The following is a 19171-nucleotide window of genomic DNA, read 5'->3' as shown; positions in this document are numbered from 1 at the left end:
TCACGTTGACCTTCATACAGGATCAGCCTCTTGTCAGCGGAGCAGAGGGGTCGTACAAGTATTATGAAGATCGGTTCATGCCGGGATGGACATTGATTGAGATTATTACAAATATTCACATCTTTCTAATTAGAAGCAGGAAAACTTGAATAGTTGAAAGTAGAATACAAGATGGGTGGGTGGTTGGGTGGGTGGGTGGGTGCGTGCATGAGTGATTGCATGCGTGGCGGTATATGGTGTTTAAAGAATTCTGCAAAATCAACCAAAAGTATCAGGACTTATAGGACATCTGGCTTTAGCTCCAATCTTGATTTTGTTGCTGAACCAAGAAAAGAGAAGAATTTTTGAGTGCTGGTGATATTTGTCTCCATGGCTACTCTAGTTTATTTCATTGTTTAATATCGGGAAAGCTCCTTTAAGGTTAGATCAATGATATGATGTAGACTCATTGCATGTCTTTGAACCTTAAATTTCAAATAATCCAGTGTTGTATCAATTCTATTTTTTATTTTTTTTCTTATTCATTTTTTATTTTATTTATTTCTTTTAAGCAATGAAATGTTATTTTGTGTATTAAAGTAGCATTCAATTTTGTCTGGCTGTACGATTTTATAAGATGACTGAATTTTGTCAGTCCCCAGCTGATCTTCGCCGTACCGTCCCGACCGCAGATGAAAAGGTCGATTTACGGTCAGTCGATTTCGGTAGAGTCATAACGTGGGATGTAGAAAGACAGTTTACATTTCAGTTTTTTGAAGTTTATGGAAACTTTGAAACGATGAATAATGTCATTTCTTCGCCCCCTGAAATATTCTCATTTTTATCGGCCATCTTTTAACTCCTCGGGCTCCTTTTCTTCTTCTTCTTCTTCGACAGGTACTGAATACGCAATCAGCGGTCATTCACCAAGCCAGTCACCGACAGATAAAGAGAAGATTGCCGTCGACGCCCTGACCGGTCAGCTGTTCGGTAAAAGCCACGAATTGATCAACGGTGAGACAGTGGCCTCGGGGAGCGAATCCAACTACGGCAATAGCAGCGAAGAGGATGAAGATTCCACAATGGTATTTAACTAATTCGGGCCTTTTTTAATATTTTTTTATGATCCTTTATTCCCCTTTAAAGGATGACTTTAAGCAGAAAATTAGTTTTGATATTGTAGACCTTTTAAAAAAAAAAAGGTATTTCTAAAAAAAATATATATTTCTAAAAACAAATCTATATTTCTACAGTGATTATAAAGTATTTTTATAGGATTTTTAATGTTTGAGAAATTACCCTCTAAACAGGGTTGGTTCATCAAGTAAATAGTCTACATAGTCTAATAAATACACATACATTTAGATCGGTTCCTCGGATGCGACCGCCGCAAATCTCACTACGCAAGAAAATAAACAAGAGTTTTATGGCCTCGAATGACATGCATATAATGTAACATATTTTCAAGGACAGGTGGTATTTAATGTCATCTAAGCAAGGATGGTCGTCTGTTTGTTGGAGTGAAGTTCAAAGAACTTGTGTTGGTTGAGTTGTTAGCATGTATGAAAGAACAGGTTAACATTGTAACATTGAGGCCTGCATTGAGGATCCGACATCAGTGTAGCATTAGAGCGTTCCAATGAATTAACATCTATACTTTATAGGAGAATGTCTTGAAAACCTGCGTATCCATGGAAACATCAAGCACTCAAATATTTTCTTTTCGTGGACAAATGAAGACTAAAATGATACCTTTTAAGGTCATCCTTTGAAACATTTATGGTAGTCCTCTCTGAGCTAGCATATATGCTGACCTTCTAAATATCTAAAGTAGTATTTAATTAAAGATGCATGTAATCATGTGTTCATCACTTTGAGAGGTTTTTTTTATAACACAGTATGTATGGTACAATGGCAGTGGTTAAATGAAAGTGACTGGACTATTTAGTCTAACACCCAGACCGTGAAAGTGACTGGACTACTTAGTCTAACACCCAGACCATCAGGTCATTTCCTCATATGAAACAAAAACCTCAACAGGAAAACGAGAGTATCATGGCCAGAAGTATGGTATTGGATATTATCTAGAGTGCTCTGTCATGTATATATATATATATATGAATTAAAACCAACATGGTGAGTCTGGTTGAGTTATTAGAATTTAAAAAAAAAAATGGATTTACGTTAACATTTACACACCAGCACTGATGATGTAATCAAGTTAGTGTAAACTGTGGAGTCACTTTTACAGACCTTGCAAAATTCTGAGGGAGACCACGGATTGCAATGTTGGCAATGACTATAACGTGGATCGCGAAGTCGGTAATTACCTGTACTAATGTATTACGGTTAGATTCGTCCAGTACAGCAACATACAGAACTGCTGTACTCAAAGCCTAAGACTTTGTTGGTACAGATCCATTGGCCAGCTACGGCTAGATGGTATATTTTCTCAGAAAGGTTGCTAATATTACTAAAATCGTAGGGTCTGCACTGTTTGTCGATGTTAGGCAAAAACATTCAACCGGTAGAATGAAATTATCAAAGGAATATTAGAAATTTTACTTGGTACAATTAAATTAGTAAATGTTGATATAATTATGTAGCTAACATGTCTTTAAATGTTGAAATGTGTTGTGTTTGATACAGGAATTGTTAACCCCCTTTACAATAGTCCATGAACCTGAAGCTTGGTAGGTGGTAGGTTTGTCAATTATGTTGATAGGGGTAACATAAGTTGCTTTTAAATAAAAAACCAAGCTGGAAAATGCTCTATAACGAAACTAACTGCTTACCGTGGCAGATGACGTAAAGGGACACGCTGATATTTGCAGTATTCTGAAATAAATTAATCATTTGACTATTCAAAAATGAATATAAAATGCCAACCTTATGCGCATCACAAATTGAACATCTCTGACGAATCTTACGCGGTACAGGTAGGACCCTTGCAAGGTCATCTGCGAATTAATCAGGTCATACTTTGGAGTCAATGCACGCTAAGCTCGTCAATACTGACCCTAATTACCCTATCAGGAAACATTTCATATTGTAGTTTTGAATCTTGGACATCAAAACAAAAGTCCTTCTTAAATCATCCTGTAATATGGATGTTCAAATTTTGTGCCTTTAACTTCCTTATTTGAAACATTGAACTTTAATAATGAAGGGCATTAATTTGGTATCGAGTTAAGTCCAGAAATTGTGCGGAAATAGAATCATAGAATCTACTTTAGATCGATTAAAAGGATATTCAGGTGGCTGAATTTGGTTGCTAATAGCAAAATTGCTGGAAAAAGTTTCTGGATATTCAGGTCAAAACCATATCCCCAATAGCAACTTTTATGGCAAATGAAATGAATTTTTTCAAATCGGTGGTATTTTGTGAGTGCATTTGGCAAACAGCATATTAAACGTCATGGCAATTGAGCAATTAAAGTTGAAGTGTCGCTCAATGAGTATCTTAATTATTTAACCACATAAGGAAAAAAACAAATATTTCTACAAAAAAAAAAAATTTTGCATATCAATGAAATTTCTAAAATGATTATTTACTAAGCAGGGCATTACAAACGTCTCATAAGTTCGAGAATAAATCGATGAGAAGATGACAGAGCAGGAAAGGAAAGCTTTTGAGAAGTACTTTTGTCATAATGACATCACAGACCCCCCTTCCCCCCCCCCCACCCCTACTGTGGTCCACTTCCTGGATCAGAGTAAAAATACGTTTACCCCTCGATCAACCGTATATTGTGAATTTATAGACACCATTTCGAGATGGGGTGTGCAATATCATATTTTAATATTAGTGTTACATCCCTTTAAAACAAAGTGATTCTAGTATACTTTGTAGATAAAGATCAATCCTGCCAGCTTTTCAATTTTCTCTCAAAACTCCCTCTCTCCCACCCATATGATTCTCTCTTGTGACACTCTTCCTTCTCCTCTTTACCTGTGTGTAACCTCTGGAAGTGTCTTTCAGCATTTAAATGCATGCAAAAGCCTCAGGGAAAAATGCACTGTTCCTAATGCACAACACACACAGACACACACCAGCAACAGTAAACAAGGTCAAACAGTGGCTGGCTATTCCAGTGCCTTGACATAACAGAGCTGGTTGGCAGATTAGAGGGTGCTATACATGAATGCAGTATTTTATAAATGGGGGGGATTGTGGATATATGTAGAGGTTTGCCATACAATCAGGGTTGCCATAACATACATTGTGATATGATTCTTTCTGACATTGACCTCCTGTTTTTACTCTTTTTTTTCTCCTTATCTTGCCCTTTTTTGTTTGACATACATAATGAAATTTTACAAAGTTTTCTTCTTTGTTGGACTATATTAATATTCTGTCTATTTTTATATCCTAGTTATCATTTAATGTTTAATATTTTTGTGTCTCGAAAATTTACAATGTTCATCGTGTGCAGAACTGTTAAAAGATATTAATGCGTGTGTGTTGAGGAGATCAAAAATCAAAAACAAAAGTTTGTAATTTTATTTTTTTCTCCGTCTTCAACAGGCGATGCAAAGTCGAAGGAATCTTATCATTGATTTGACAGATGAGGATGAACGACCCAAAGTAGACGTTCAGGTCGATAAATGTGAGTTCCTGTCAGACATTTGCCTTGTCTCTTCATTCTCAAGCATTGTCGCGCAAGGGGCTGAAAAAATCCCGCTGCGGCACAGCAAAGCTGAGTTAACGATGTCAATAGAGACCAGCAGTGCCTCTTTTTTGGGGGGGGGGGAACTTTCAGGCACAAATGACTTTGTTCTCTCCCATCCATTCATTACCCAACTGTTAACAAAGTTCCTTATCTATAGGGGAATGATGGGGTTTTGGGAATGTTGGCCCCGTAAGATTGAAAGCGAGCACTTTTGTTGTTTTACGAGCTGGCGTGTGGCACAGGGCTCTAGCTTTTGTTTTTAGCTGCATTGACATGCTGTATTCTCTTCTTAATAGCAGGTACCATTGCCCGGATGTACCGCGACGCAAGGAAGTCTGAAGCCGGTAAACCGCACATAAAGCGTCCGATGAACGCATTCATGGTCTGGGCCAAAGAGGAGAGGCGAAAGATTTTAGCACGACACCCAGATATGCACAACTCTAACATTAGTAAGATATTAGGTAAGTTCACCAATCGCCATGGTAATTTGCATAATTATCATAATTTGCGTAATTAATTTAGTACTATATCGGGGAAGGGGGGGGGGGTTCTCAGCAAATTCTAAACCTGACATTGTTGAGCCAAATGTTCTACTCTGCTATAAAGGTTTTGTTCATTTCATAGAAAGTTGATTTGCAAATTAACGTTGAATAAAGGATATTGCAGTTTTAGACGTTGACCAAACAGCGACGTTGGTTTCAGTTGCAACACTGTTTACAACATAACTCTTTGAAAATGGGATAAGAAGAACAAGGGAGATATTACAGACTTAAACTTCTATTTGGCACTATGACATTACAGATGGACAAAATGGCCGCCCATTTATATGACTTTTAAACCCTGATATCTCCTAAATGGGAAAACAGTTTTCTTGGGTTACATAGTTAGGTAGAGTTGATCATTACAGAGATTAATATATCACATAGTTTGGAAGAAAGGAAGATGGTTAGGTTCGTTTTGCCATGAACAGTGCAGTGTTAGGCCAGTACAGTTACAGGTACATAACAGGTACAGTTAATAGAGCCCTCACTAAAATATGCCAGCAAATAGAGTCTGCAGCAACTGTGCAGCTTCTTGGAGGCCACTACTGTATGGACTTTGCTGACAGAACATTTGAAAACCAAGAGGATAATAAAGGAGGGGTGGGGGTAGCTTCTGTTCTTGGTTCATTTTAACAGAAATTCCCTGATTCCTTTCAATTTGTTTGCCGTTTTGGGGTTTGTGCAAGGTTTTCATTAGATTTCCCAATTTTAAGGGCTATACCTTTGTACATGTACCGGTTGCACAAAACACACAGTGTCTGTACCTTGGATAACTAACGCGTGGACCTTTTTAAGGATGTCTATTTTACGGATATTTTTCTTCTGTCGTCCTACAGGATCAAAATGGAAGACCATGAATCACGCGGAGAAGCAACCATACTACGAAGAGCAAGCTCGTCTCAGCAAGCAGCACCTAGAGAAATATCCAGATTACAAATACCGCCCTCGTCCCAAGAGGACCTGCATCATCGACGGTAAGAAACTGAAGGTCGGCGAATACAAAGCCCTGATGAGACAGAAACGCCAGGAGGTCCGTCACGTCTACTACTCTCGCGACAACGAGCCGCTCATGAAGTCGTCACCCATGACGACCTCGACAGCGCCCTCGTTCCAGATTCCGAGCGGGTTTGCGTTGAACCCCCAACAGGCGGCCGCCGCTATGGCTGCATACGAGGTGCAAGGCATGCCGACGATGGTCAACCCAGACCAGGTACCGTCTTCCCAGGGATAAACTCAATCCGATCTACGAGATGGGCACATTCGTTTACGCCAGAAGAAAACGAGAAGAAAACCAAAAAGGGGGTGGGGGCGGGAATTGAGTGGATTGCTCCTGCTTCTCCGTTCCAATTTGATGGATCAGTGAGCTCCCGGAGAAGGAAAGAGTTTGGTGGTATACGTCTCGTTTTCTCAGTTATTCACCAATTTACGAATAGGTACTGTACTCTCTGGTTTTAATAGTGGGTGTATTTATCTCTGTTTTTTTTTTCCTCGTTTTTTTTTCTCATCTGATAGCAAGCTCGGTCCTAATAACAAGCTAGCTTCAGCTTTGAGGAAAAAAAGTACGTAAGGACTGCTGCAATATATAACCTACACTATACCACTCTGAAAATGGTAATTTAAGTCAGCGCGGAAGATCTTGAATTGAAACTTTTACCACATGTCAGAACGTTCACGTTTTCCCCCTCCCTTTTATTTCCTCCGTTTCTCTTGTTTATCGCCGGCCAAATTGACTTGCTTTGTAGGGTCACACTTAAGCATTTATTGGGTAAGCAAAAAACACACTTAAAACACTCTGGTGGGCTACTACCTCAGATAGAAGAAGATTTAAAAAGAAGAAATGTTTTATTTTGGCATGATTATGCATCCTTTTTGTTTTTTCTTTCTTTAGCTGTAAGGCTTTGTTTTGGGTGATTGTTCTCATTGAAAATGATAAATGTATCACAAAGTGGTCTTTTTTTTTGCTTTGTTCATTTTTACTGTAAATGTTCTTGAAATGCAAGCCTTGGCTGATATGTTTTAGTTTTGTAAATAGCTTACAAGGTTTCAAAGACCAAAATAAGGATGGGCTTTTTGTCGCCTCCCCAAACCCCTCATTATTGTTTCACGTTACAATTTGTTCATTGTTTCTTCCAACCACACACCCTCCCCCCCCAGCCACCTTATAGCTGCCAAGTAGTGATTTTACCGTACATTGGCTTATTCCTCCGCCATCTTTGTTGAATTCTACTTTTGTTCTCCATCTCTCTTCTTTTCTGCCTCTTCTATATATTTTTGTTCTTTTCTCGTTCTCTTTTCTCCGTTTTCTCATTTTTTGTTGAAGATTTGACGCCGGCATATCTTATGTTAGAAGCCTACCTCTCACTATTTAAGGGAAAAACAAAAACTGGCAGAAAGATTTTATTTTTTAGTTCTTTTGTGACATGGTAGTGTTATCCTACCTTAACAGAAAACAAGGAAAACCGACAAATAATGTTTTTTTTTATTGTTTTTTTTTGCGATAGGATCCATACTTTGTATCAGAGACGTTCTTGTTTTGTATCTAATTTGTACCCATTTTTTGGATTATTTTGTTTTGTTGGCTTGTTCTCTCGGATTACTACCTCATATGCACCTCCCCTCCCATTTCAAGCGGGGGGGTGGGGAGCATAAGAACAGAATCGTCGCTTGCTTTTATGCATGCTTCCTCTTGTTTCTCTCCTTTGCTGTGTGAACCGCACTTCACAGTTCTCGTATTATTTTCTTCTTTTTTTTCTTATTATTTATTAATATTCCAGACCAGCATAAAGTTATAATCTATCGTGCCCATTATTTGGCAGGAAAAAGAAAAAAATGCATTTGGACCACAAAAGGGGGGATGTTGGTTTTTGATTTTCCACATCACCAAGATTAGCATAAACCTACAAGGCATTATATTGGTCACTCCCTGTTGTAAAGGAGGGTTGGTTGCGGGTGGAGGAGGAAGGGCGAAGGGGGGGGGCGGGGTGATAAACAATTCAGTGTCTGTAACCTTAAAAAAGGGATTGTATATATGGGACATATTGGGTACAACTAACTTGACAATTTCAAACATGAAGACATTTGTAATATGATTTTGTATTGTTTTGTTTTTTTGGACCATGACAGGAATATGAAGTTTATACACACCAGTGTTTATTTCTTCAACTATTTTGTTTGTGTATAACATCCACCAGCTTTTTTTCTCTTTTATCTTTCTTTTATCCCTTGAAGCTTACTGATGAGGGGAGGGGGTTGTTGGAACCCTTAACATTTTGTTTATTATTACAATTTTTATTTTTATTATTATTATTATTATATATATTTTTTTGGCTTAATAATATTCATTTTGTAAATACGATATCAGGCACCCTCCTCATCTTCATCTCTTTACCCCCAATTTTCCATCGGCGGAGAAAATATTAACCATTTGGACATTTTTCCTCTTTTGTCCCCCCCTTCGACGACAGTTATTTTCTCACAGACCGAGCAGCTTATTACATTTCATTTAGTCTGTACTTCTTCCGAGTAAACCTGTGTTTTCACTTTGTCTTTAATAACCTCCTCTTTGTTTTTTCCTTCTTCTGATTTTCCTCTTTTTACGTTCGCTGAATGGGTAAACAGATCTTCGTATAGATTTCACCTTGACAACGTACCCTGCATGCGTGGGTGCTACGGATTTAAAAGGCTTAAAAACGTTTTGACGACGATAAGATTACAAGCTGTTCATTTGCTTAATATAAACCAAGTTGCAAGAAATGGTTTGTAAAGAATGTGTAGGCTCAGTATCCTAACATTACAAATCGCTATAGAAGGTATTATTGTGAATATAGTCTTTTTGTACATGCTTTTCGTGTGAGTTTGCTCTACTTTTGTTGACATTTGGCATGAGTTTAGGTCTGTCCTATTATCATACTTTGTATATTTGCCCTTTTCTTTTTTCTTCTCTCTTTTTTAAATTGTTCTCTTCTCTTTGCTAGATAAGTAAGAAAGAGGGCAAACTATTCTAGATTACAAGTTAATAACTTGTGCAATTTTAAGAGATGGCCCTTTGAAAATTGAGTTGACTGATCAATGCAAAGTGGCTGGTATGCAAGACTATAAAATTGATATGAAATAGTCATATTTTATCAATTGCAAAATAGTAATGTCATCCCAATTCCCCTTTCAAAAGGTGTGTACTATTTACTTTCACCTAAAGATTACATTGCTAAGTGGTGGCTAACATCTCACCACATGAGCTTCCCCTAATTTTTGTGAATTCTTATTTCAAAACGCAACCCTAAACAGATGATAAATCCTGAAACGTTTTCATTTTAAAACCACTCCTGTTTTAAGCATGTGATAAAAGTTTGAATCATAGTCCCTTTAAACCCTAGGTATACAGCGATTAACTTGAAATCAACTATGTGTAATTTGTCTAAGTCAGATTTGTTTATAAGCTTGGGGTGTGTGTATATTTACAATACAAACATCAACACTTTGGGGGGGGGGGGGGGGGGGAGGTTTCAAACCTTTCCACTTTCTGTAGATTACAGTTGTGTAAATGTGAAACAAACGCTACTTATTTCAAAACCTGTAAACTTTCACTTTTGACGAAGGACCTAATATCCTGTACGCATAAACAATGGTCTGATGCCTAGTGGTTTAATTTTCTTCACTTTCTTTGGTTTTGTTGTATTTTGTTGTATTTCTTTTGCAATAACCTATTTTTTTGTGTTTATTTGCTCTCATGTATTTTATTGGTCTTCTTTTCTTTGTTTCCCCCCCCCCCCCAAAAAAATATCCAGATCCTTATACAATTTCTGTAAACCTTTTGTTGTTTTGAAGAAATGAGAGAGAAATTAAGAAAGAAAAAAAAAACAGTTTTACATGTGTGCTCTTCTCATCTGCATGTTGCATTAATATATTCTTTTAAAGGTCAGTCTTAACACTACATGGCAATGAAGGCTACACACAAGTATGAATATGCATGCTGGGGTAGTCTATTATTGTGAATGGGGGGGAGGGGACATCCCAAACCACCAGCTTTGACCATGTTCAAGAGTGTTAAGCTAATTTCTCATATCATTGTTGATAAATGGTGTCTCTCAAATGTGAGTTTCTATTGTACTGATGTGTGTGTTGCTATTAAAGATACCTTAATAACTTACTGTATTTTCTATTATTGTTATAATTATGATTTTTTTGGGAAAACACCTTTGCTGTCTCCTTTGTAATTGGTGGTAGTAGTGATGAATATTAATGAGATACAGGCTGTCATGAATATTCAAGTATTTAAAGCTGGAGTGTTGAAGATTGACAAACCTGGATCTAAATAAAAAGGGATGGTGTAAATATATCACATTGTTTTCTGGAGTAAGAAATGCATTTTTTTTTTCATTTTGTCTCTTTCTTTTGTAACTGTTATTAAAGGAATATTTAACTGTGATTTTGAAACTTGTTGGAAATATTTGAATCTTGTAATGTTTATGCATGAATTGCTGATGCATAACCAATATGTAAATGTGCATGAATACTTTGGCTGGCACTGTTTTGATACAAGAAGGCAGGCAGCAAAGGAAGGAGTTTAAAATAAAAAAAAGAAGATTTTTTGCTTAAAAGTCATGTTTCCAAGAAGTCCATGATGCACAAAGTTTCTACCTATATACCTCCATTTATTTCAGTTAAATGTTTTTTTTTTATTATTAATATTATTATTATTATTATATAATAATAATTTTGATGAGGTTAAGGTTGATAAATGAGCTAGTAACTGGGCTATGAGGTCACAATTTAATATGTTAAAAAATTGATGTTTCAATGTTCACTGGTACTCAAAAACCTTACGGTTTCTGATCCTCTTAGTGTCAAATAAAATAAATAAATAAATAAACCTGACAAGATTGCTAAATTCCATTCATGGTTATAACGAGGTGTATTACCAAAAAAGCATTGCAAATTAAAAGACGTGGTGAAGGGTGAAGTGAGGGGGGAGGGCAAACGTACAGGGGAATCACAGCGAAGAGGGGGGGGTGGGGGATGGGGCCTATTATGCGAACTTTTACACACATTGATCTAAACACTTTTGATTTAAAAAAAAAGATTAGTATGTAATTTGATTTTCTTCAGCATTGTAATGTCTTGAAAGTAGAAATGTTGTGAGAGGTAGATCTATTTTATTTGTGGAGTTTTAAAACATTGAGCTTCAAGAAAAAACACTTCAGTAGAAATGTCACCATTCTTTCTTACTGTTAGCACCCATATTTCTTTTTGTTTCTTCATTTTTTTTTTTGTATGTCTGCTTCCATTCACTAAAATTTTTATAATATCGATTTCAAATTTTATGACTTTTCAAAGTTCTGGAGTTAAACAATAATACTGGTATTTGAAATATTTAAAATTCTATGCAAAGAAAAAAAGAAACTGTTCGGACTTGAGCAAACCAAGGTCTGGATGCTGTGCCAAATATCTTGTGTTAGTAGCAGCTGTTAGTCTATTGTACGGGCTGGTGTGCTGAAAGTGGGGGATATGGTGGGGGTGGGAGGGGGTAGGTGATTGGGTTCTATACGTCGGCTGATCAGGATACTGTGTATGGGTTGACTGACTCTCTGTATGTGGGCTGATCAGGATACTGTGTCTGGGCTGATCTGTGTGTGGGCTGATCAGGATACTGTGTATGGGCTGATCTGTATGTTGGCTGATCAGAATGTGTAAGAGCTGATTGGATCAAAATGTCCGCTGATCAGGATACTGTGTATGGGCTGATTGGCTCACTGTATGTGAGCTGATCAGGATACTGTGTATGGGCTGATCTGTATGTGGGCTGATCAGGATACTGTGCATGGGCTGATTGGCTCACTGTATCTGGGCTGATCAGCATACTGTGCATGGGCTGACTTGCTCACTGTATGTGGGCTGATCAGGATACTGTGTATGACTATGTGGGCTGATCAGGATACTGTGTATGGGCTGATCTGTATGTGGGCTGATCAGGATACTGTGCATGGGCTGATTGGCTCACTGTATCTGGGCTGATCAGCATACTGTGCATGGGCTGACTTGCTCACTGTATGTGGGCTGATCAGGATACTGTGTATGACTATGTGGGCTGATCAGGATACTGTGTATGGGCTGATCTGTATGTGGGCTGATCAGGATACTGTGCATGGGCTGATTGGCTCACTGTATCTGGGCTGATCAGCATGCTGTGCATGGGCTGACTTGCTCACTGTATGTGGGCTGATCAGGATACTGTGTATGACTATGTGGGCTGATCAGGATACTGTGTATGGGCTGATCTGTATGTGGGCTGATCAGGATGCTATGTATGAGCTAATCTGTATGTTGGCTGATCAGAATACTGTGTATTTGCTGATCGGTGTATGGGCTAGTCTGAATACTGAGTGTGGGCTGATCGGTGTATGGGCTAGTCAGAATACTATGTGTGGGCTAATCAGAATACTGTGTATAAACTGACTGCCTTTCTCATTGATTGGTTCTCCTGTATGTGGGCTGATCAAAATACAGTGTTATGTCGGTAGATCAGGCATCTTGTATATTGTCTACTTGGTATGCTTATAGGAAGATGGTATTGTTATCATCATGACATAATTAATAATTCAAATCATAGTTTTTGTGCCACTGGTGACTTAAGGACTGCAATGAGTTTAATCCAATAACTTCTCCGTGAATCTCGAAATTTTAGCCCCGAAATGTGTTTCTACTGTAGTATTTACATTCAGAAAGCATGTTATTTGAAATGTGACAAGTTCAAAAGGATGGTATATGTTGGGTCTCAAAAGAAGTTGAATTGCATCCATTTTTTTTGTGGTATTCCCCAGGTATTCCTTAAGTTGTTTGTATCTGAAAAGGTTCATAGGAATAAGATAAAATGTTCTTTGAACAACATATTATTTGCTGGTTTGAAGGTTTATTTATTTTATTTTCAGGTGCTTACATAAACCCCGGAAGCAACGAGCATCTGAAACGTGCTGCCTGTGACAATTTCTTTGTTCTCTTGCTTCTGAAATGTTTTGTAGTCTTCGAGGCATCGCTTAATTTTTTGACAAAGAAAAAAAGTTAATTAACTAATTAATTAATTAATTATAAATTAGGAACAATTTGAAATATGATTTACATGCATGGTCTATCTTTAAAGTTGCATTTTATGCATGTATTTATTGCATTTATACATGTACGTGGCATAATTATTCTTTCAGCGAGTGAATAAAAAGTTGCTGTCTTCATGAGTATGTGAGGGAGGGGTTTTTTGTGGGGTAGGAGGGGGTGGGGGAGGAAGGCCTCTCAGTATTTAATTATTTCATTTATCAACAATATTCGGGTATAAATCGCATGACAATTTCTTGCATTGGACAATGAAATCTCTTTTGATCCATGTAACCAATGTTTTTTTTTTTGTTTTTTTGTATCATATTCAATATTTAATGGTTAACTTTTTTTGAGTGGACTGCATATGATTGTTCTTCCCCATTGTTACTAATCATAACCAACATTTTTTTTTTTGGAGGTGGGACGAAATGTCTGACCTAATGACATTTAAGTACATGGATTAATGTATTCATTGAGAAATAAAAATAAAATTCCAGTTTTGGAAATAAAGGAAAAAAAAAACGTTCGTTATTCGTTTCTATTTTGTGAATATAATTTGCGCCCTCAGTTATATGATATGAAGGACAATATAGTCTGCACGTAAAAAGCTGGTCGCCCTGTGCTCAAGTTTGGTTAAGAGGACCACACTAGCATTTTCTAACTTTCCAACAGCACCCTCCTGCCCCTCCTTTCATGCTCTCCACCTAACTCGACCGACTTTCAGGTTAAGTGGCAATGTACATAAACACACGCACACAAACAGGGAAACTCCCCGATCAATCATATTCGTTATGTTGTAAACTCATTAACCAACACGCACCACGCTCCGTTAAATTACACTCTATTGCGCATGTCTCATTAAACATACATATAGCTACGTCCCGATGGCGTCATTTCAAACACTTGCTAATTTTTTTTTTTTTTGGTGGGGGGGGGGGGGGGGTTCTCCTATTCATATTTGCAAATTAAACATTATCAACACAAAACAGCACAAAAAGACATGCCTGCCTAGGCTAAGCTGTTGCGTCGTAAATCCCACGTTAAACGTACATTGTTCACGGGCGATATTGCAACTAGTTGTGATTTAATTGCATGTGTCAATAACATCCTGCCGATATTACCACAATTCATATTTTTTCACTATAGCCTTCGCATAATGTTTCATACCGGTATCTTGTCACTTCAGCAAATTTCTGCCAAATTGGGATATAAATTCTTACCTTCATGACACTTGTAAGGTGCTGTACATCATATAATACCACCGCCTTTCAATATCTGATACCGCATGCATGTCAAAATATATGAAACAGAATCTCAATGACGAAAAGGTTATGAGAAGGGAATTTCCCTCAGTAAGCGCCAAACACCCATTTGGTGACGGCGCTATATTTGAATAGATGGGAGGATTTATCTTAGCTGTGTTACTTGGATATAAATGTAAATAACTACAAAGCCTTTCATCTGTAAGATAAAGTAGAAATTCGTAGAAATTGTAATCTCTTCTTGGTTGTTTTACGAAACCTAATTGAGATAAGCGATATTGAATGTTAAGGGGGGGGGGGGGGGGGATTGCAGTTCGTTTCCTTTAGCGAGAGAGAGAGAGAGAAATAATATAATACCTGTAATTTAACTAAATACACTCTACTACAATGCTAACAGTTTGATTAATGTGTATTACGATAAACGTAACAGAGTTTTTTCGGGGTTTTTTCTTCAATAGAAAAATGCATTACAATTTTAAAGGCATTGCGTGTGAGACCAGTATACAGTTCGTCATGTAAGTTTCATCTGCTGGGAGTTATATATGACCAGGAATAAAGTTCTCTCTTATTTTCGAGGACAGGGACATTATCCTTTCGCCTATTGATTTATTGGGTGTTACATATAGGCTTATTTATTTCATTTTATTGTGAAATTCAAATGCAGGATTTTACATGCAAAAAAAGTTACAATTCATTACGAAACATCCTTGTTTGGGGACGTTAAATTTCACACAGAGTCGGAGAATTTTCTTACGTTGCTTTCATTCATGTGGGTTTCTCCTTCGTTCGTATCTAAATGAGTGGGAGATTGAGTTTATATTTGCTGACAAGGTTTGAAGTCGAGCGAGATTTCTCTGTCCTTTTATTGTAATTGGTGCAGGAGATTACTCGTCAATATTTATATATTGGGAAATAAGTTTGTTTGATAACCGTCACAAGTTACTGAGTATTCATATCATGATATACTGTGTTCGGATACAGATTGTAGATTAATTAAAGTATCACCGAGTAAATCGCAACACGCGCAGCCATTTTGGTTACCTTAACAACGAGACGTGTACGAGGGTTTGTTCAACATTTAACAAGTGTAATATATGTATATACAACTGTATAGAGATACATATATACTTAAAGGCCAAGGTAAATAACCTACGTAAAATAGTTGGCTTTGGAAAACAATAAAAGAAACGTCAATAATTTGGTAAACTTGCTCAACTCTGAAGTGTTGCTCGCATTCGACCTTTGACCTCATCTCATTGCTACAGTGAACGTTGTGACTGGATCCCACCATTGGATAAATACTGTTTATGAAGGAGACTAACGTAAGTACAGTGTGTACTATTTGTAGGCCTACACATTTGAAACAATTTTAACTTCGATGTACAGAAACTTAATGATTTTGGTCAGTATTTTGCAGTAATTTAGTTAAAATAGCTGGTTGTGTTTGCAGTGTTGTTTCCATGGTGATCGAATATCGTTTTTTGGGGGGGTTATAGAAAAAAAAGGGGAATTTTAAAATTTAAAACTTCTGAAACTCCTTTCATGAAAAACATCAGACCTACCATGTATGCTCAAGGCAATTATGTATAAATGATAACCTTTAAATAAGAATATTGCACTACCCAAGTAATATTAGAACTGACCATATCTTGAGTCGGTTTACTGGCTAGAACCCCCCCCCCCCCCACACACACACACACACCCGCCCCCGTCATTGACTCTCCCATTATGTCACTGCAGTGAGCACATTCATGCGTGACACAATGGAAGTTAAAAATATCCAAAAGAAAGTACATGATAGTCCTTGCAGTCTGCGTGAAATATTTCAATTCAAAGACGGGAACGAAGTTACACTTTCGGAATGATTTCAATGGATAACACATACGACTTATTATTACATCACGTGACGTCATTCGAAATGAAACAAAAGTTTCACACCGTCAGTCTGTTGAAGTTCTGTGACTTACCTTATAAAAACCTGCAAACGTAATGCCACTTCTTTTTACCATACAGAAACTTATCCATGCCTGATTCCAACGGCACCGTGACTTCGAAAATGATATACATTAATCTTCCGTTGAAGTTATATATCATTACCCGGACCCTTCCCCATTCTCCCTTTCAAACCGTGTGGGCAGACCTACAACCCCCACCATCCCCTACTTTTCGTTCATAAATAAAAGTTTCTAATTATCACTATGACATCATCGCACAGGTTTACACTCCGAACATAGTTTGAGTGTTCCGTGCGCAGGTCATCACAATGCACATGCGCACAAGTACACTGTATAAACAGCACTGTATAACTTAACGCAAGCAGAGTCTTGTCATATCAATACTGGTAAGGATTACATTGTAGTCTCGTCGATAATATTGTCTCCATTTGAAGTCATTAAAGTTGTTGGACTGTTTGCATACACTGCAATGAATAAAATTCTGCAAGTTTCTTCAGAAACATAGGCCTACACCTTCCTACCGCGTAACACTGTCAAGCTTTTATAGTTAGCTTTTGTTTTAAGCGAGACAGTTTTGTTGACACGATTGATTCTGCTACATCGCTTGTTAGAAATTTACCTTTTTCTATTTATCGTTATCCAGTTCTGGAGTTTTCAAAGACCAGCTGTTATACGGTGAGCTAAATAGAAGTCAGTGCATTTATTCTACCAAAATCTCTTGGGAGTTAAACATACGACAGAGAAAAAATAACAAACAACAACAGACCAAAATTAAAGAAATGGCTGTCTTTTATCGAAACCGCAGAGCACATAGTGAAACAGATCCCATTTCGGAAACGTTCGATCGCGAATTTTCAAACGAAAATCAACGAAGCCATTCAACGTCAGATTTGACATCAGGAAGAATAGATGAGAACTCCTTATTTGACGTTTCACCTTTGCCTCTCGACCTCTCGGAGAGAGTGAGGGGGTTAGAAGGTACCACTGAAGCGACCGGCTTTCAAGGATTATCAACTTTACAAGTTCCCCGTGTTTCCGCCACTAATCTGCATGAATTTGTCAGTGATAAAAGACGAGTTGATAATCAACCACATGACTGTATGGACCAGTTAAGCGAAACTGGGTTATCTGTGTCCAAAACACCGTCTCAGGGCACACATGTCCGACCAAAATATAACAATTTATCGGATTTTTTAGACGAAATATTAGAGATTGAATCAAGTGGCGGGGAGGAACGGCGCACAGATGTCGAAGCAAGAGACCATATCGCCATGGAGGTCAGCAATGAATTAAACACAACATTCGATTTACCAAATGTAACTTACGTTCACACGGCTAGTGCTAATTCGTACACAACGACGTCTCCTGATGTAACACCAAATGTAACATGGTCCAACCATCCCGGTGTGTTATACTCCTCGTCCAAACATTTGTTTGATTACCATTCCCATACACACCTTGATCAACATCTCAAAAGCGCCTTCAGTAACGCCAACACCAGTCGACCACGACAACTGGAAGAGGGCATACCTACAAGACAATACCCAGAGCCTTCGCCCGAGCATTGTGCAATAATTCAACCGAGAGATTCGGCCGAAAATCAATCACCTTCCTGCTCTCATCAAAGTCGTGCTCATGGTCACCACGCTCTTAACTTTCACGAAAGATTGGACCCTATCTTACAAAGGCCCCAGGGCCTACACCCAGTCCAACGTATCCGTCGGGAAGCGTTAGAATATGCGGGACATTACCTGCTCAGAAGGAGAGCCACGGGGGGTTGTGGTGAGAGTTCAAAGACCAAGCAGGATAACCATGAACCCCGGCAAGCGGAACAGAGGGGTGCATTGGACACAGGGATACCCCACCAACGGCTAAGAACTGGTGAACATGACGATACGTCACATTCGAGCAATTCTTCCTTGGAAAACGGTGAGTAAAATTTTCCCTCTTGCAAGCTGTAACACTAGCCTATACCTAAGAAAATACACGAAAAACCGGCTACCCTGAGTGGTGTCTGTTTACATTCATTTTGATAATGGATGTAAAAACAATGATTTAAAGTGTAGGCCGATTTGTTAAATTAATTTGAGAAAAACAATGTCAGGTATCGGATCGAGGCTTTAACTTAAAACCGATTCAACCATTACAAATGCATATGTACATTTTTTGTTTATGTGTTGGGGGGGGGGGGTCTCACGCAGACGTGCGGGTTTCGTTACTCGAATTTGACAATGTTACCACATAATTCTGCTCAAGGGACGACGGAAGAGGGTTCAGTCTGGTAAAGGGCACACTTAGTCATCAATTGGAGCCTGTTTGGATATGTGACTTTTAGATTTGAGGGTTTGAGGGGCAAGTCACAATGTTAGACTTAGACCTGATAGCTTCCAATTACGATGTATCCTATGTGGGTTTTGTACCCCACCTTCCAGTATATTCTGAGTAGAGTATTCTGCTCATCTGTTCAACTAATATAATACAAATAACAACTTAAACTGTCAAAGATCATCCTCGTTAACAGAGCTAATGTTTTACATTTCTCCATCACATTCGTGGGTTTGCGGCACTCGTGGTGGTGGTGGTGAGGGGGGGTCAATAGCTCTGATTAGACTGGCCTGCAACAAACCCCCCCCCCCACTCTGCGTTCAAGAGACCATTTTGTTTGTTGATTCATT

At 38.1% G+C, this 19171-nt stretch overlaps 2 protein-coding genes across 8 annotated transcripts in view; both read left to right on the top strand.

The window, feature by feature from the left end:
* LOC139969765 (uncharacterized) overlaps positions 1–13157 on the top strand; it is a 69401-nt gene extending 56244 nt beyond the window's left edge. For 6 of the 7 annotated variants that reach the window (XM_071975004.1, XM_071975003.1, XM_071975009.1 and 3 more), the window contains 4 exons: positions 877–1064; positions 4508–4589; positions 4949–5113; positions 6031–13157. In XM_071975004.1, coding sequence (XP_071831105.1) covers positions 877–1064; positions 4508–4589; positions 4949–5113; positions 6031–6425 — 830 coding nt within the window. In that variant the 3' untranslated portion in view covers positions 6426–13157. The remainder of the gene's footprint in view (positions 1–876; positions 1065–4507; positions 4590–4948; positions 5114–6030) is intronic. The other variant, XM_071975011.1, reaches the window with a different exon arrangement.
* Positions 13158–16946: 3789 nt separating this feature from the next.
* LOC139969764 (uncharacterized) overlaps positions 16947–19171 on the top strand; it is a 45180-nt gene continuing 42955 nt past the window's right edge. The window contains exon 1 of the mRNA XM_071975002.1: positions 16947–18425. Coding sequence (XP_071831103.1) covers positions 17276–18425 — 1150 coding nt within the window. The 5' untranslated portion in view covers positions 16947–17275. The remainder of the gene's footprint in view (positions 18426–19171) is intronic.

This window comes from Apostichopus japonicus, chromosome 7, assembly GCF_037975245.1.
Source record: "Apostichopus japonicus isolate 1M-3 chromosome 7, ASM3797524v1, whole genome shotgun sequence".
Classification (NCBI taxonomy): domain Eukaryota; kingdom Metazoa; phylum Echinodermata; class Holothuroidea; order Aspidochirotida; family Stichopodidae; genus Apostichopus; species Apostichopus japonicus.
The sequence above is the reverse complement of the archived record's forward strand: the minus strand, read 5'-3'. Positions and strand labels throughout refer to the sequence as shown.